Source organism: Convolutriloba macropyga, chromosome 12 (genome assembly GCF_964194025.1).
Source record: "Convolutriloba macropyga chromosome 12, txConMacr16.3, whole genome shotgun sequence".
Classification (NCBI taxonomy): Eukaryota; Metazoa; Xenacoelomorpha; order Acoela; family Convolutidae; genus Convolutriloba; species Convolutriloba macropyga.
Window position 1 is genome coordinate 42,726,551 of NC_134479.1, and position 20,368 is coordinate 42,746,918.

Here is a 20,368-nt window from a genome sequence, read left to right on the forward strand (position 1 = left end):
AGCAAGATCACTAAAAGATATTATAAGATAGACGCCGAAAGATATTGAAGAAAAGTTGCATTTTTTTTCTTTAATATCTTTCGGCGTCTACTTTGCAAGATCTTGTAGAGATCTTACAAGATCGGTGTCTGGATCTTGCATCTTGCAAGATAAGCGTAATCTGCAAGAATCTTGCAAGATCTTGTAAGATAAGCGTCATTTGCAAGAATCGTGTAAGATCTTGCTAGATAAGCCTCGGAGTTCGTCTAGGGAAGCTGACACATTGTCGCAGAATCAACAAAACCAATCATTTTCCTCATATTTGAAACAAAACTTTCAGCGCAATAACATTTTATGAGATTTGAGTATCTTAAGAGAAAGTGGACGAAAATGGAAAAGAATTACAAATGAGGAAAAGAACCACTTCTGAGGAAAAATTTGTTTGCTTAACAAAAATGTTCAATAACTCAGTTGGTGATTAAAACATCAGTTACAGTCAAAGTTCATGAATTCGTATTCTGTTCTGTAACAAAAGCAAAGGTTATAACCAAAACTGTAAATTGTATTCTCCGGGTAGCTGTTTACTCTCATGGCAACCATTTCAACATCAAAAAACCGAAAGTTAAAATTTGCGTCTCCGATGGTGAAAATGATTCGTCAAAAACCAAGCGAAAAGATTATTGGCGCTACCTCTACACTTGAAAAAGCAGATCTAGGAAACTTTCAATGACTTATAGGCATACTACAGTTATTCAAAAAATGGTATAGAGGAAACTCAAAATTTGGAACACAAGCAAAAGTTAGGAAAACTGGAAAAAAACTTTTAAAAAAACAAGCTCTCAAAATTAAAAAACTCGAACTTGATGCTGAGAAAAAAGACTTCTCGGTAGTTGTTGATGGTCAGTCAAGCTCAAGCTAGGAATAGATTTCTGGGCGCCCATTTGCAAACATCAGACACTTATTTTTCATGAATCTTGCAAGATTGACGCTTATCTTTCAAGAATATTGCAAGCGTTCGACGCTTTTCTTTCAAGAATTTTGAAAGACCGACGCTTATCTTGCAAGATTCTAGCATATCCGCCGGCTATAGTGCAAGATCTGTCAAGAATATCGCAAAATCTTGCGTATCTTAGCGCAAGATTTTGCGTAATCTTACAAGACTCTTGCAAGATTCTTGCAAGATTTTGCATGATAGCAATCGGTATTAGACGAGGGTTCTTCGGACAAAAAAACTAAATTCAATGGCAGTCGCCAGATTTCTAAATAAAATTTGATTTTAAAAATACCACAGACTTCAAGAGTGTTCTGTGCAGACTCCAAAATGTTCTCTGCAAGTTTTAAGATAGAATGTTCTCTTTAAATCCAGGCATCCCCTAAAGTATCAAACAATGTTTAGTTCAACGAAAACAACCAAATCAACTACTTTTAGTAAAAAAGTTCTAAAATGTGTTGCTCGGTCTTGACAACCTCAGTCTCAGCCCAGCAGTTTATAAGCAGTTTTATTGCATTTTACTCAACAGAAGGGTTAGATCAATGGTTTTGGAGCTATGACTATCTTTCAGTTTTTGTTGCATTATCATAAAAATCCTTTTTATAGTTGATTGAAATTAGTCGCATTTGCTAAATGTCGCCATAGAAAAAACTATTTTGTGAGTTTGTTTTCGCTTGACATCAACTAATATTTTATCAATTTCTAAACGTATCTTCAAAATGAGGAATATGAATGTTTGTTGGACAACGAGGAAACTGAAAAATTCTCAACTATTTATAAATGCTCTTCAAGAAATGTTTGCTACTTCTTGGACTTGTAATGCAGTTTTCTGTCTATATTGAATTTATTGTCTGGTTGAATTGACAATCCGTTCTCGGAAATGAAACAAATGGGTACAATTAGAGGGTATTACATGACTTTGCGGTTGTCATAAAACTTTATTAGTCTCGAATGTCTTGTCTCTACGAAAATGCTGAAGTAATACAATTTTATGTCCCAATATGGATTTTTTTGGTAGTTATTGAAACTTGTTTCTCCTGCAAGCTCGTTAAAACCGCATGTCAGTCGGTTGAGAGCAATTTTTCCGAAACCTTTTGTTATATTGTGAACTTCTTATTAAGTTTTTTTGTTTTTTTTTCTTTTTAAAAATACTCAAAAGTTTTTTAAATAGTTCGGTTGATAAATATCATGGGTGTAGATAAAACTAAGAATCTTGCAAGTTAATTCAAAATTTGCAAGACTCTCTCAAGAATCTTGCAAGATATCAATCCAAAAATTAAAATCAGGGTAACAATAATTTAGAAAACACATTTGAGCCAAATTATTCTTTATTAAACAAATTACAAAACTGAAACGTATGGAATTTTTTGTCGGGATTCAAGAAGTTTTTAATTTCTGGAAAATTGTTTTGAGTGTTTTTGCTAGCTAAAATTAATTGAAAACCGAATAAATTGGCTTTTAAAAGATTTTCGATTAGCAGAAACGATTCTAATTGATTTTTTTTTCAAATTACGTTTTGAATGTGAAATTTTGTATGAATCTCTTGCAAGTTTCTTAAAAAAAATTTTGGCATCGAATACACTTTTCTTTGGCGGATATGTCAGGTGCGCTCCTTATGGAGCTTAGCAATGCACCAGCTCTGATCGTTGAAGAAGCTAAAAAGGCTCAAGTAAAAGCTAAGACATGTTTACTGCAACAAAAATCCTCCCCCACTTTCTGGTGGCTCCCATTCTCGAGCATACAAATCGAAAAGCTTTCAAGATTCTTGCATGCTTTTAGATTCCTTTGGCAAGCTTTTCGATTCACCTTGCATGCTTTTTGATTCATCTTGCAGGCTTTTCGATTAATCATGCAACTAATCTTGCAAGATGAATTGAAAAATTGCAAGAATCTTGCAAGTGAAGAAAAAAGCTTGCAAGAATCGTGCAAGTGAACAACAAAATAGCAAGAATCATGCAAGCAACTTGGTACACGTATGCATTCACTTGCACGATTGCTTCCAAGTTGCTTGCAAGTATTTCAATTCGTCGATTAGAAAGGAAAGAATTGAATGTGTGAATGAGGTTTTGAAAAGTTTTGACAAAATTTCACTTTTTAAATTGTTGCTCTTCTACAAGTCCAGTAAGCGTATTGTTCCTGTTCAAGTTTTTTCCCTTTGGTTTCAGGTGACTATACCTGGTACCCACAATTCTGGGGCAAAGTTCAACTTAGAAAAATCCTTTCTTTGCTTACCCCAGGCTTGTGCCTGCCAGACCATGTCAATCGAAAGACAGCTCCAGTCCGGAGTTCGGTTCCTAGACATCCGTCTCCACCATCGCAACGACAAATTCAGAATTAATCATGCAGTTGTTGACCTTGGCCTTAGTTTTGATGACGTCATTCACGCAGTGAGAAAATTTTTAAGGTCAAATGGCCGAGAAGCTATTGTGATGCGTTACAGAGAGGAAGGAGAGGCTGATGATGTGACACGAAGTTTCGAAGACACGTTAATGGAGAGCTGCTTTCTTTTCACTCAAAATAAATCTAAAATTCTAAATAAAATTTTGGTGTATGATCTCAGTAGAAGATCGATGAAACCATTAATAAAAGCTTCTAGGTATGTTTATTCATCACAAAATTATGTAAGATCGACGCTAAATTCAACAGGAAATTATATAAGATTGGCGGTGAATGTTTTGAATTCATATAAGATCTACGCTATATTCAATACAAAAATATGCAAGATCTGCGCAAAATTAAACGCAAAATTATGTATGGTTTGCAGTGAATGCGTTGAACTTATGTAAGATCTACGCTAAATTCAACTCGAAATTATATAAGATTGACGGTGAATGCTTTAAATTTATGTAAGATCTACGCTAAATTCAAAACAAAAAAATGTAAGATCTGCGCTAAATTAAACGCAAAGTTATGTATGGTTTGCGGTGAATGCGTTGAACTTATGTAAGATCTACTCTATATTCAACACATATTTGTTAAGGAAATTGGTTTATCTTGTCATGACTTATTCCCTTTTTACACAAAACAAGGAGGGTCGATATTCAGCGTTTGTAAATAATATTCCAAACCGGCGTTTGCACATAATATTTACAATGACAATTAATAACCAAAATGAAAAAGGAATCAGATGAAACTATAACAAATATGAAAATTAAACAATTCTTCGTTAGAACTTCAATAGATCAGATATGAGACCTGTCACTAATGAGAATCGGTGGCAGGTCGAAAAGAACAAAAGGTCAAAGTTCAATAATATGATTGTTTTTTTTTGAAAACAACTCCTTCAAAATTGATTAAATCCAAAACAAATTTATTCTGCTCATAAAGAAGGTTAATTTAAACCTCATATGAAGCAATTGAGACCTCTCATTATCCATAAAATGTTGGGTGACTACAAACAGAACGTCAAAACGAAAACAAAAACAGTTCAAATTAACGAGATTGCGGAGCAGAGACCGTTAAAAGCATTAATTGCTATTTTTAATTAATAATAGCCGCTAAGCGATAGCGGCTCTTATACACGCTGATCTTTTTAATTCGTCGTCTCCATCGATAATTCGTAAAATCAATAATTTTTTTTCAATTTCAGTGACTTCTACTGCTTTGCAGTTAAAATTTGGGTGCGTGAAGTAGTTTGCTCTGCTTTTAGGACAATTGCTTGACTCATCTCACTGAAAAACGTGACGTCTGAACTCACTGAATAAACTTTCAATTTAAATTGTATGAAATTTATAATTTAAAGATCCATAGTTTGCATCCAATAGTGCCAAACGTATATGACGTAATTCTTGAGTGTTAGAGCATTGAGTTTTTGATTTCGACTATTATTTTGGAATAGTGCTTTTACGGTTTTTTCCTTATAGAGCTTATGTGTCTCATTAAAATGATCATCCGAATTTAACTCAAATTATTAGTGGTCCATTGAAGCAATGGTGGTCAATCTGTCTAAATTATTTCTTTATTTGTTTCGATGGAAGGTCACAAGCGTCGATCGCGGCTACTTTCCAGCAATCTGATGGCTATGTTCCTCAATTTTGCATTTGGCGTAATACCAAAAAAACCGTTAGCTGAAAACAAAAACATTGTAAAGATTGGATCTTGGTTCGCTAGAAAGAAGATAGGGGGTCTTATCCGAGAGAGCAAACTACAAATTTGACAGAAATAGACAAAAGTGATAAAGCTCCAAAATCCACCACTTTTTTCAAAACAATATCGGCGGATAAAAAAACATGAACTAAGATAAAAAATATGGACGAGGAGTAACATCAATCAGGGTCTGTAATTTTCATAATATTGTAACTTAACTACCTAAAACAAACACAGGTTTCCATGAATCAGTATAATCCACGCCTGTTCCGATCTTTCCGAAATTAATTAAAAAACAAGTCTATTTCGGTTGTTGTTGTTGCTTCACTACCTTTTGTTCACACTGGTGAAAAAAAGTGGAAATAGACTTATCAGTTTTTGATGTCGGTTTATGATTTTGCTACAGTTTTACAATTGAAACAGGGCAAAAAACTTATACATTTTTAATGCCTTGAACTCCAGCAGAAGAAAAGTTTGCAATCTCTTCATCTATGAATTAGATTGATTCGACTTCTTCAAAAAGAAAAATGAAATTTTGTACAATTTCTTCAGATTCAGTTGGCTGTAGTCTTACTCGGAATAAATCCCAATAAATTAATTGTTTTAGATACTGGTTGAAAAAATATTTCATTAGAAGTATTTGTTATATTAGCCACAAATTTCGCAAATATTTCACCGAGACTGAACTGTTTTTTAAGCAGCAAGTGAAAACTTCAGTGAAAAAGAAAACTTTGATATTGGTGGGAAACTTCGAAGAAATGGAGGAGTTATTGGAATAGATGACTCGTTTTTTAGATTCGTACCTAAACCACTCAAATAATCTACGTTCAAATTTTCATGACGCTAGCGAATTTATCCAGGGACACTACACTGAAGGACCCCGTTACTCGTACATGCTTACCTGGATGCCTAATATTTGCTTTACTGGTCGTCTGACAGAATTCTTTTTTGTTTGGGTATAAAATTTCCACTAAAAGATATGTCAATTGTTGGAAGGTTAAGCAGCAAAACAGTTGTGTTTCACCCTGAAGGTTTCCCTAAGAGAAAAGAAAAGTTTTTTCTAAAAGTGTTGGATGTTTGCACCGAGAACAACAACGATTGTGTTTTGCTTTCTCCACCATCCAAGATTTTAGATTTGACAAATCGGCAGAAAACTTCAGTTAATTGGTTTTCTAAAAAACTACGTGGCTTAGACCGGAACTCTGAAAACTATTCATACATTTATCTGACACAAATTTATCTGTTCGAGGCATTTGCTTAAGCAAACCGAGAGTGGTTTTTTAGGCTAATGGTTTGGAAAACAACCAAAGTTTGTCGGAGTTACTCAATGGTCCCGTGATCGACTTGAATGCTCTCAATTTTCCTGAAATATCTTACAGTTTTTTTTACAGTAAACTGTGTGAATAATAGCTCAACACATCGTGGTAGTTTCAGCAAGCAATATGCACGAGAAAAAAACTTGTTGCTATTTTGACTGCTTGACTAATGATAGAGCAATTGACGAATGTGGAGGCATCCTTGTCTTCAAGTTCGACAACTTACTCCTTAATCACGAAGGAGCGGACACCGAACATTTTAATTTGCAGGGGAGAAACAATAAAAAGTGGTACTCAAACTCTTTCGAGAAAAATCAGGGTATTATTGACAGAGGAGTAAATCCGTTCAACTACAATCTTGCTTTTCTACATCCATTGTCCAATGATCAACTTGAAAACTCTTGATTGTTTAAAACTATACTACAGTTTTTTTACATTAAACTATCTGAATCATAGCCCAACACAACGGGGTAACTTCAACAAGCATTGTGGACGAGATAAAGCCTGTTTATTTTTCGTCTGGTTGACTAATGAGAAAGGAATTGACAAAAGTGCAAGCCTCTTGTCACCTCTTTCAACTATTGTTGCATTGATCACGAAAGAGGGGGAAAATTATTCAATTGGCAGGGGCCAAACGTTAAAAAAGTGGTTTTCAAATCAGTCGATGAAAAAGTAGGGCGTTCTTGATAGAGGAGGAAGTTCGTTCGATTACACATTTGTTTCCTTACACTGAACCATTTACTCAGTAGAGAAAACAAGATGTCGGACCGTGAACGGATAGTTTGGCCTCCAAAACTTCTATTGTTATTAAAAAAATCCAAGTGGTTAAGAAGTAGAAAAAGTGATATAATGCTGCCTGGAAAGGTTTCAAGTACTCGTAAACAAGGAGAAGGTCAAAAAGATTTATATAATATGATTAAAAAACTACAAGATTATCTTCGTGTTGGAAGTGACAGATTTTCGAAGAGATAAAAACAAAGGATTTTGATTCCGTTTGGCGATTCTACTCAAAGAAACAAAAATTTGTGATTTGGTTTGTCTCTTTATTCAGTTTTGCTACCACTTTATGAGTCAATCAAAAAAAGGTAAAGATGCTGACGTTAAACACAAATCAAGACAGCTCTCAATTTTAAATAGACTGGAATGACGGAAATACAATGAAGCGCAGATCAATTGAAAACAGTCTTCACAAAGCTCTTGTAACAGTGCTGATGTTGTTGCTAAAAATTGGAATAAAAAATTCAATTCCTAAATTTATTATCATCTTTTTGTCAACCGGCAACGCAAGTCCAAAATTTATCTTCATTTTTTTTGGTTCAATCAAGAAACTCAAAAAGTGAACAGATTCATGATCTTATTAAAAAATGTAACTGCGTGCTCATCGGTGAATAAAAATTACTCACTGACAACAGTTCAACTGACATAAATGCATTCGATGTCTTGTAAAAATTACAGCAACCGACAAAGAAACTTGACAGTGTAATCCACAATAATGCTAAAACTTTGATCAGAGAAAAACTTCTAGAGACCGCATCAAAAAGAAAAAAATCGCCGAGAGATTTCAGATACAAAAGCGTTCAAAGTTTCAAAAGCCAGCAAAACGCAACTACCAGCAGCAGAAACATTTCCACAGAACACTATTCACCAAATTCATCAGTGACACTAACGAAAATAAGCAGGAAGGGTAGCGAAACTTCTTGCGAAGCAGGTGTACAGAAGATAAAATTATGGGCATCTTTCAACGAGTAAAGAAAAATTTCTGCAGTCGATGTACACAAAAAATGGCTAGCTGCGTGGGCAAGCGCTAAAAAATTACAAAAAGCGGTCATTTGCAGTCTCACAAACTGAAAGGGTTTTTAGTGGAAAAGAATGCTCACACAAAATATATACGATTTCCAAAAAGTTTTGCATATTTGAATATCATTGCACATGACATTGATGAAATTCGGTATCTTGATCTGGCACATATGGACAATCTTCAAAATAAAACGCATGTATTAAGTTTTTAATGATTGCTGCCGACTGGTTTTCACGCTATCTACGTATTCAGCCACTCAAACGAAACCATGCAACCACAGCAGCTGAAGCCTTCAAACAAAAGATCAAACACAAAGAGCCAAAAATTTAGGTGGGTGCTGGAACAGAGTTTGAAGATTTTAAAACACTCTGTCAGATGAGACAAATTGAAATTTATGAAATTGCAGGGAAAAGAAATCTGCTTTTGATCAAAGGAATATTTTTTCTTGTTCTTTAAAAATGTTTGTTAACAAGTACCTTGAAGAAAAATGAACATATTCATACATCTTCTAGCTTAAAAATTTCTTTCAAACAATAAAGTCAACTGAGTAACTAAGATCAATTCGGAAAAAGTCACCAAACATACATCCCTTTTCTTTTATCATTAAATACAATTGCATGCCAGAAATTGGTTATTTCACCAAAATTTGGGATTGGTGACTTTGCTAGAATATCAAAAAGTGATATACCGCTCAGAAAAGCTTATAAACAGACGTTTACAAACTTAATGTTTAAAATTCCATAACAAATTTCCCAACATTCAGACTAAGTTATTCAAAACAGGATCCATTCAGCGGCAAACTCTATGAGTTGGAATAATTGAAAAATGTTGGCAATAGAGAAGCGTATACAAAGCATGAATGAGTTCCCCATACACCTAGTTTCACCAATTTCCATGAGCATCTTTCCAGAGAACAATATGGTCAACATTGACAACTTTTATAGTGAAGACATCAGACTGGAAGCTGATTGGAGAGTAGTTTTGACTGAAATTATATTGCCATGTAGAATCAACCAGGTTTAGAGCAAATTTCATCAGAATAGAATTCCGTCTGGTGCTGTGTCAAAATCGAACTAAAGAAACTCAGCCTTAATTAGTGCTGGATTCTTTGAAAACTTGGAACACTTGAAGAAACCCTCAAAGCAGCGACTGGTATAAATTAATTCAGTCATCAGTTCGAAAAACCACAGGCGTTTTGGTCTTTTTCTCTGGCAAAAACGTAGCAATTCTTTTACTGACATAGAAATTTTTAGCCTATGGGTTTTGAGGAGTGAAAGATGACACAGGCACTCACATTGATTACAGAAAGATTCGTTTGACAATTTGGCAATGAGTGAAAGAAAAGTGAAAAACCTTGTCGCCGATTACCATTTTGGTCTGCTAACAGGAAAACAACTGATAATTGTCTACAGCAAATGAGTATCAGAGCAATGGAGAGAAAAAAGCACCGTCAATTTGTGCCATGGAGTCAAAACAACGTCTGAACAACAGCAGACTTTGTGAAATTGAACAATTGAATGGAAACTTTTAGCAATTTGCAATATAAAAAGTGTTGTCGAAAATTTTTCAGTGTTTAAAGGTTCAGTTGAGAACCTAATCTGGTGAACTAGTTCCGTTTGCTCCAATAGGAAAAGTTATTCTGACTTATTTTAAAAAGGAAAAAACAAAAATCAGTTTCCCCACACTTTGAAGGATACTATCGTCAACGAGGCAGTGAGCTTGTAAGTAGTGAGTTCCTTAGCAGCTGGAATTGGTAGAACAGCCATATCAATCGCCAAGAAAATTGTGGTCTGTTGCTAAAATATTGAAAGAGAATTGTTTGTACACGCAGCAACAGATATTTTTGACGTTATCGCAAAAAGAAGAGTCCTAAGGAAACACTCAAATTAAAAGTTCAGAAACCGATAAACAAATAGGTCGGTGGCTCACATTCCATAATTGGAAAAGTTCGAATCATAGCCCAACACAACGGGGTAACTTCAACAAGCATTGTGGACGAGATAAAGCCTGTTTATTTTTCGTCTGGTTGACTTGACAAAAGTGCAAGCCTCTTGTCACCTCTTTCAACTATTGTTGCATTGATCACGAAAGAGGGGGAAAATTATTCAATTGGCAGGGACCAAACGTTAAAAAAGTGGTTTTCAAATCAGTCGGTGAAAAAGCAGGGCGTTCTTGATAGAGGAGGAAGTTCGTACGATTACACATTTGATTCCTTACACTGAACCATTTACTCAGTAGAGAAAACAAGATGTCTCACAAAATGAACGGATAGTTTGGCCTCCAAAACTTCTATTGTTATTGAAACATTCAACTGGTAAAGAAGTAGAAAAAGTGATATAATGCTGCCTGGAAAGATTTCAGGTACTCGTAAACAAAAAAAAGGTCAAAAAGATTTATATAATATGATGAAAAAACTACAAGATTATCTTCGTGTTGGAAGTGACAGATTTTTGAAGAGACAAAAACAAAAGATTTTGATTCCGTTTGGCGATTCTACTCACAGAAACAAAAATTTGTGATTTGGTTAGTCTCATTATTCAGTTTTGCTACCACTGTATGAGTCAATCAAAAAAAGCTAAAGATGCTGACGTTGAACACAAATCAAGACAGCTCTCAATTTTAAATAGAATGGAATGAAGGAAATACAATGAAGCCCAGATCAATGAAAAATAGTCGTAACAAAGCTCTGGTGCTGAGGTTGTTGTTAAAAATTGGAATAAAAAATTCAATTCCTAAATTTATTATCATCTTTATGTCCACCGGCAACACAAGTCTAAAATTTATTTTCATTTTTTTTGCATCAAGATACTCAAAAAGTGAACAGATTCATGATCTTATTAAAAAATGTAATTGCGTGCTCATCGGTGAATAAGAAAAATTACTCACTGACAACAGTTCAAATGACATAATTGCATTCGATGTCTTGTAAAAATTACAGCAACCGACAAAGAAACTTGACAGTCCTGATTAATTTGATTTTTTAAAAAATATTGCAAATCAAAGAGGAAAAAGTAATCCACAATAATGTTAAAATTTTGAGCAGAGAAAAACTTCAAGAGACCGCATCAAAAAGAAAAAAAATCGCCGAGAGATTTCAGATACAAAAGCGTTCAAAGTTTCAAAAGCCAGCAAAACGCAACTACCAGCAGCAGAAACATTTCCACAGAACACTATTCACCGAATTCATCAGTGACCTTAACGAAAATAAGCAGGAAGGATACCGAAACTTCTTGCGAAGCAGGTGTACAGAAGATAAAATTATGGGCATCTTTCAACGAGTAAAGAAAAATTGCTGCAATCGATGCACACAAAAAAGGGATAGCTGCGTCGGCAAGCGCTAAAAAATTACAAAAAGCGGTCATTTGCAGTCCCACAAACTGAAAGGATTTTTGGTGGAAAAGAATGCTCACACAAAATATAAACGATTTCAAAATAGTTTTGCATATTTGAATATCATTGCACATGACATTGATGAAATTTGGTATCTTGATCTGGCACATATGGACAATCTTCAAAATAAAACGCATGTGTTAAGTTTTTAATGATTGCTGCCGACTGGTTTTCACGCTATCTACGTATTCAGCCACTCAAACGAAACCATGCAACCACAGCAGCTGAAGACTTCAAACAAAAGATCAAACACAAAGAGCCAAAAATTTAGGTGGGTGCTGGAACAGAGTTTGAAGATTTTAAAACACTGTCAGATGAGACAAATTGAAATTTATGAAATTGCAGGGAAAAGAAATCTGCTTTTGATCAAGGGAATATTTGTTCTTGTTATTTAATAATGTTTGTTAACAAGTACCTTGAAGAAAAATGGACATATTCATACATCTTATAGCTGAAAAATTTCTTTCAAACAATAAAGTCAACTGAGTAACTAAGATCAATTCGGAAAAAGTCACCAAATATACATCCCTTTTATGTTATCATTAAATACAATTGCATGCCAGAAACTGGTTATTTGACCAAAATTTGGGATTGGTGGCTTTGCTAGAATATCAAAAGTTGATATACCGCTCAGAAAAGCTTATAAACAGACGTTTACTAACTTAACGTTTAAAATTCTATAACAAATTTCCCAACATTTAGACTAAGTTATTCGAAACAGGATCCATTCAGCGGCAAACTCTATGAGTTGGGATAAATGAAAAACGTTGGCAATAGCGAAGCGTTTACAAAGCATGAATGAGTTCACCATACACCTAGTTTCATCAATTTCCATAAGCATCTTCCCAGAGAACAATATGGTCAACATTGACAACTTTTATAGTGAAGACATCAGACTGGAAGGTGATTGGAGAGTAGTTTTGACTTAAAATATATTCTCATGTAGAATCAACCAGGTTAAGAGCAAATTTCATCAGAATAAAATTCCGTCTGGTGCTGTCTCAAAATCGAACTAAAGAAACTCAGTCTTAATTAGTGCTGGATTCTATGAAAACTTGGAACACTTGAAGAAACCCTCAAAGCAGCGACTGGTATAAATTAATTCAGTCATCAGTTCGAAAAACCACAGGCGTTTTGGTCTTTTTCTCTGGCAAAAACGTAGCAATTCTTTTACTGACATAGAAATTTTTAGCCTATGGGTTTGAGGAGTGAAAGATGACACAAGCACTCACATTGATTACAGAAAGATTCGTTTGACAATTTGGCAACGAGTGAAAGCAAAAGTGAAAGCCCTTGTCGCCGATTACATTTTTGGTCTGCTAACAGGAAAACAACTGATAATTGTCTACAGCAAATGAGTATCAGAGCAATGGAGAGAAAAAAGCACCGTCAATTTGTACCATGGAGTCAAAACAACATGTGAACAACAGCAGACTTTGTGAAAGTGAACAATTGAATGGAAACTTTTAGCAATTTGCAATATTAAAAGTGTTGTCGAAAATTTTTCTGTGTTTTGAGGCTCAGTTGAGAACCTAATCTGAGAGCCTAATCTTTGCTCCATTAGGAAAAGTTATTTTGATTTATTTTAAAAAGGAAAAAACAAAAATCAGTTTCACCACACTTTGAAGAATACTATCGTCAACGAGGCAGTGAGCTTGTAAGTAGTGAGTTCCTTAGCAGCTGGAATTGGTAGAACAGCCATATCAATCGTCAAGAAAATTGTGGTCTGTTGCTAAAATATTGAAAGAGAATTGTTTGTACACGCAGCGACAGATATTTTTGACGTTATCGCAAAAAGAAGAGTCCTAAGGAAACACTCAAATTAGAAGTTCAGAAACCGACAAACAAATAGGTCGGTGGCTCACATTCCATAATTGGAAGTGTTTGAATCATAGCCAAACACAACGGGGTAACTTCAACAAGCATTGTGGTCGAGATAAAGCCTGTTTATTTTTCGTCTGGTTGACTTTTGAGAAAGAAATTGACAAAAGTGCAAGCCTCTTGTCACCGAATTCAACTATTGTTGCATTGATCACGAAAGAGGGGGAAAATTATTCAATTGGCAGGGGCCAAACGTTAAAATAGTGGTCTTCAAATCAGTCGGTGAAAAAGTAGGGCGTTCTTGATAGAGGAGGAAGTTCGTTCGATTACACATTTGGTTCCTTACACTGAACCATTTACTAAGTAGAGAAATTAAGATGTCGGACCGTGAACGGATAGTTTGGCCTCAAAAACTTCTTTTGTTATTGAAACATCCAACTGGTAAAGAAGTAGAAAAAGTGATATAATGCTGCCTGGAAAGATTTCAGGTACTCGTAAACAAAGAGAAGGTCAAAAAAATTTAAATAATATGATGAAAAAACTACAAGATTATGTTCGTGTTGGAAGTGACAGATTTTTGAAGAGACAAAAACAAAAGATTCCGTTTGGCGATTCTAATCACAGAAACAAATATTTCTGATTTGGTTTGTCTCATTATTCAGTTTTGCTACCACTTTATGAGCCAATCAAAAAAAGCTAAAGATGCTGACGTTAAACAAAAATCAAGACAGCTCTCAATTTTAAATATAATGGAATGAAGGAAACACAATGAAGCGCAGATCAATGAAAAACAGTCGTAACAAAGCTCTGGTGCTGATGTTGTTGTTAAAAACCGGAATAAAAATCTCCATTCCTAAATTTATTATCATCTTTATGTCCACCGGCAACACAAGTCCTAAATTTATTTTCATTTTTTTGCTTCAATCAAGATACTCAAAAAGTGAACAGATTCATGATCTTATTCAAAAATGTAATTGCGTGCTCATCGGTGAATAAGAGAAATTACTCACTGACAACAGTTCAACTGACATAATTGTATTCGATGTCTTGTAAAAATTACAGCAACCGACAAAGAAACTTGACAGTCCTGATTATTTTGATTTTTTTTAAAATTATTACAAATAAAAGAGGAACAAGTAATCCACAATAATGCCAAAACTTTGATCAGAGAAAAACTTCTAGAGACCGCTTCAAAAAGAAAAAAATCGCCAAGAGATTTCAGATACAAAAGCGTTCAAAGTTTCAAAAGCCAGCAAAACGCAACTACCAGCAGCAGAAACATTTCCACAGAACACTATTCACCGAATTCATCAGTGACCTTAACGAAAATAAGCAGGAAGGGTACCGAAACTTCTTGCGAAGCAGGTGTACAGAAGATAATATTATGGGCATCTTTCAACGAGTAAAGAAAAATTGCTGCAATCGATGTACACAAAAAAGGGCTAGCTGCGTGGGCAAGCGCTAAAAAATTACAAAAAGCGGTCATTTGCAGTCTCACAAACTGAAAGGATTTTTAGTGGAAAAGAATGCTCACACAAAATATAAACGATTTCAAAATAGTTTTGCATATTTGAATATCATTGCACATGACATTGATGAAATTCGGTATCTTGATCTGGCACATATGGACAATCTTCAAAATAAAACGCATGTATTAAGTTTTTAATGATTGCTGCCGACTGGTTTTCACGCTATCTACGTATTCAGCCACTCAAACGAAACCATGCAACCACAGCAGCTGAAGCCTTCAAACAAAAGATCAAACACAAAGAGCCAAAAATTTAGGTGGGTGCTGGAACAGAGTTTGAAGATTTTAAAACACTCTGTCAGATGAGACACATTGAAATTTATCAAATTGCAGGGAAAAGAAATCTGCTTTTGATCAAGGGAATATTTGTTCTTGTTATTTAAAAATCTTTGTTAACAAGTACCTTGAAGAAAAATGGACATATTCATACATCTTATAGCTGAAAAATCTCTTTCAAACAATAAAGTCAACTGAGTAACTAAGATTAATTCAGAAAAATTCACCAAATATGCATCCCTTTTATGTTATCATTAAATATAATTGCATGCCAGAAACTGGTTATTTGACCAAAATTTGGAATTGGTGGCTTTGCTAGAATATCAAAAGTTGGTATACCGCTCAGAAAAGCTTATAAACAGACGTTTACTAACTTAATGTTAAAAATTCCATAACAAATTTCCCAACATTCAGACTAAGTTATTCGAAACAGGATCCATTCAGCGGCAAAGTCTATGAGTTGGAATAATTGAAAAATGTTGGCAATAGCGAAGCGTTTACAAAGCATGAATGAGTTCACCATACACCTAGTTTCATCAATTTCCATGAGCATCTTTCCAGAGAACAATATGGTCAACATTGACAACTTTTTTAGTGAAGACATCAGACTGGAAGGTGATTGGAGATTAGTTTTGACTGAAATTATATTGCCATGTAGAATCAACCAGGTTAAGAGCAAATTTCATCAGAATAGAATTCCGTCTGGTGCTGTCTCAAAATTGAACTAAAGAAACTCAGTCTTAATAGGTGCTGGATTCTATGAAAACTTGGAACACTTGAAGAAACCCTCAAAACAGCGACTGGTATAAATTAATTCAGTCATCAGTTCGAAAAACCACAGGCGTTTTGGTCTTTTTCTCTGGCAAAAACGTAGCAATTCTTTTACTGACATAGAAATTTTTAGCCTATGGGTTTTGAGGAGTGAAAGATGACACAGGCACTCACATTGATTACAGAAAGATTCGTTTGACAATTTGGCAATGAGTGAAAGAAAAGTGAAAAACCTTGTCGCCGATTACCATTTTGGTCTGCTAACAGGAAAACAACTGATAATTGTCTACAGCAAATGAGTATCAGAGCAATGGAGAGAAAAAAGCACCGTCAATTTGTGCCATGGAGTCAAAACAACGTCTGAACAACAGCAGACTTTGTGAAATTGAACAATTGAATGGAAACTTTTAGCAATTTGCAATATAAAAAGTGTTGTCGAAAATTTTTCAGTGTTTAAAGGTTCAGTTGAGAACCTAATCTGGTGAACTAGTTCCGTTTGCTCCAATAGGAAAAGTTATTCTGACTTATTTTAAAAAGGAAAAAACAAAAATCAGTTTCCCCACACTTTGAAGGATACTATCGTCAACGAGGCAGTGAGCTTGTAAGTAGTGAGTTCCTTAGCAGCTGGAATTGGTAGAACAGCCATATCAATCGCCAAGAAAATTGTGGTCTGTTGCTAAAATATTGAAAGAGAATTGTTTGTACACGCAGCAACAGATATTTTTGACGTTATCGCAAAAAGAAGAGTCTTAAGGAAACACTCAAATTAAAAGTTCAGAAACCGACAAACAAATAGGTTGGTGGCTCACATTCCATTATTGGAAGTGTTTGTGCTGGCAATCTTCAGAAAAAGAGAAACGGAGCTGTTTAGTCAAATCGCGAAAGATCATTCTGAGAAAACAACCGTTACCGAGAAGTCTGTCAAATTTTTGTTCCAAAGTGAAAAATGAATCCTTTTTTACTGCCAGCATAGGCAACACAAACACAAATCTAGACTTTTCGAAAAGCAGCCCCTCCATGTCCCCTTTGAAATTGCTTTTACACAAAAAGTTGGTCCATCTTATTCATCAGAGTGTCCAATGCTGGAATTCGACGTTGTTTGTGACAGGAAAAACTCTATTGTTGATACAAGGACAGATTCAGCGTATTTTAGCAATAACGCTCTGCACTCCCCGTTATCCGAGCGCATAGTCTCTGCAAAGGGTGTAAAATTGTCAATTACAAAACGGCAACTATGCACACAAGTGTTTCGTAGAAACAAAGTTTTTATCCGGAAGAACGGCCAAGAAACTTGGTTAATTTGTCAAAGATTTTATTCCGAAGACGAACCGGCGAAAACCGATGTAGCTGACAACAAAATTACTGATAGTTGCTGACTCTAATGAATGTTGCTCATTGGAAAACCAGCCAGTTAAGTATTGACCTGGTGCAAACACCTGAGTGATGTTACAATACGTATCCACTTCAAGTTCTCCTAACGATTTTAATGTCTTTTCCAAATCCAATAAACATTACAGAATAAAAGTTGTTGCAGCAAATCTTTACAACCGCAAAGAGACCGTGGCTGATCATCATGTCTTCCCTGCGAATGAAAAGACTTTGCTTAAATTACCAGCGGTCTATCGACACACAGAGGTGTTGCCCGGAGTTTTTCTTGCTAGCATTCGAAAGTGGAGTCAAGAGGAGAACTCCAAAGAACATATTTGGGAAGAAAGATTATTGCAAATCAGTCATATTTAGGAACTAACAATGAATCCTATACATAATCAGAAATTCAACTTGAATGCAAAAGCGATTTATCGAAATGGTCTACCGATTGTTAGAACACCTATTACAACAACCTCAGATCAACCTGCCTACTTCAACACGCTCGAAGCTCAATATTTTCTCAATAAAGTTGGCCTTGGTTCCCCTCAACGACTATCCAAATCACATTTTTTTCGCCTTCGACCTTTCTTCAACAAAGGAGGTTTCACGCGATTTTTTTTCGCCATGAAATATCAATTTGTTCAATTTCAGTGGAGCTTAGGTTTCAACTTATCAGGTTCAATGTTTGAAGATCAAATTTATGTCAACTCATAACAAAACGATACTAAAAGACTCAGTTATTAAGTATCCGATTGATGAATATTTTTGTAAGAAGATTTCTAGCAAGTAAATGTTTTCGTCTGAAGCACAAATTTCGCCAAATTTTTGCTTCTGATAATTTTCCAAGACTGTCAGACAGTTCCTCGCTGTGGTTAATGCATCATTATCATCGCCATCAAGTAACCAGTAGCTACTAGTTCGTTATTTTGAAGATGAACTTTTTCTGATGAACTTGGGCAAGCAATGGATTGCTTCCATTCTGTCTACAGTCGACTGCTGCAGTTCCACTTTGAAGAGGAAGCTGTTCTTTTCGAGAGATGACAGCAAATTCCGAATATAAACTGAAAATTTTGCGGACACTTTTGAAATTTTTTTTACTCAAAGTCATTTTACAAATAGCTCTTCATATATACACCACATTTATGATGTTCATTTACTACAATTTGATAAGCATATGATGCAAGACAAAAATTCTATCAATTTTTTTTTCCTGCTATAATTTTTTTAATAAGTAGTAATTCAAATTTAACAGAATTTTTCAACACATTCTTTTTTTTCGAAATTCAGGGCGTCATCTTCACAAGTAATAGCATCTTACAATTTTGGAAGTTCTGAATCAGAACTGTTCTCGTAAAAACATAAAAATTTGTTAAAGTACAAGATGGTAAGAAGTCAGTTTGGTTATGATCATTCTCTTGACGGTCTCAAGTTCCGAAAGATGTGGAAGACTTCTGTTAGAGCTTTTTAAATCTATCTGATGTTTGCGATTATGAGTGACCTTGTGCTTCCAATTCTTAAAAATTTCATCGTGAATACTAACTTGAAAAGATTGTGTTTTGCGGAGTAGACGTCTGAAGAATGTGTTCAGTCAAGTAATTGAAGAAGGTTTTAAAGCAACCTTTACGAAAGTCTCTGTTAGTTGGTCCTGAACTGCAATAAAAAGATAATATTGTTTTTTTATTCTACAAGAGATGTTATTCTAATGCAAAGTGTAAGCAAAACGTTTGATTTCTCTAGTATCAGTTATTACCTCAGTCAGTGAAATTTCTTTTGAAAATCTTGAAAAAACTCAGGTGCTCATTCAACTATTGCCTCATTACTAATGCTGTGTGTTGCTCTCGAAATTGTTTTTTGCTTTCTTGTTTGGTCGATCAACAGCCTGAGTTGACTTAATTTCATTCGTTCACAATGAGAAAGCAAGATGATAACGTCGTTTTCTTCCCTTAGTTTTTTTGCCTTTTTTGATTTTTTCTTCTGATTGTCCAGTCTTGATTTTTTAACAGAATGCATTGTAGCTTTGAGAAAAGAGTTCAAATTCAGCTAAAGATAGTGTAATTCTCTGGTTGAACTTGGAAATATTATTTTTGCTTTTGCAATTGTTTTCTGTCTCAGATTTTATCACAAATGTTGTCCTTTTTGAAAAAATTCACCGTTATGACTGTTTCAGTAGAGTCGGATGTATTTAAACTCGCATTCACAAAACGTTTTGTGTGCAGGTATTATCGTGAGAAAAGTCTGAGAAGGAACAATCGTCAACCACTGACTTAGTTTGTTTACAAATCAATCTTCAACTGAAACTCAAACACTTTATTATTTGTGCTGTTACTAGTAATATTACTAAAAATGACACACATGCTTATAAGAGTAATTCTTATAAGTTGTACTACACAAGTACTGTTCTAAACTATAGTAGCATTAATACTCAATGCAAACAGTTCAGCACATAAACTTATTCAGAAATACTTTATTGACACTATCGGTCAATCGGTCTTCCAATCACAATTGAATACGGCAGCTACTCTAGTTTAATCATTTTTGGCGAGGACTCTAGTAAGTACTAATAGTATACAATTACTTTTAAGAACAGATTGGTGACTCAGATAGTTCTAACAACAACAACAACAACAACAACAACAACAACAACAACAACAACAACAACAACAACAACAACAACAACAACAACAACAACAACAACAACAACAACAACAACAACAACAACAACAACAACAACAACAACAACAACAACAACAACAACAACAACAACAACAACAACAACAACAACAACAACAACAACAACAACAACAACAACAACAACAACAACAACAACAACAACAACAACAACAACAACAACAACAACAACAACAACAACAACAACAATAACAACAACAACAACAACAACATCAACAACAACCACAACAACAACAACAACAACAACAACAACAACAACCACCACAACCACAACAACAACAACAACAACAACAGCAACAACAACAACAACAACAACAACAACAACAACAACAACAACAACAACAAGAATAACAACG

General features: G+C 34.8%; 2 protein-coding genes across 6 annotated transcripts in view; one reads left to right on the forward strand and one right to left on the reverse strand.

Annotated features, from left to right (window-relative positions):
* The window catches only part of LOC142351049 (transmembrane and coiled-coil domain-containing protein 3-like), a 425,404-nt gene that overhangs the window by 163,850 nt on the left and 241,186 nt on the right, over positions 1 to 20,368 (reverse strand). The window lies entirely within an intron of this gene.
* LOC142351240 (1-phosphatidylinositol phosphodiesterase-like) overlaps positions 1 to 20,368 on the forward strand; it is a 56,480-nt gene that overhangs the window by 15,683 nt on the left and 20,429 nt on the right. For all 5 annotated transcript variants that reach the window (XR_012760954.1, XR_012760955.1, XR_012760956.1 and 2 more), the window contains exon 2: positions 3,136 to 3,461. Coding sequence is in view for 2 of the 5 variants with exons in the window: in XM_075403384.1 (XP_075259499.1) it covers positions 3,136 to 3,461 (326 nt within the window). In the remaining 3 variants the exon portion in view is untranslated. The remainder of the gene's footprint in view (positions 1 to 3,135; positions 3,462 to 20,368) is intronic.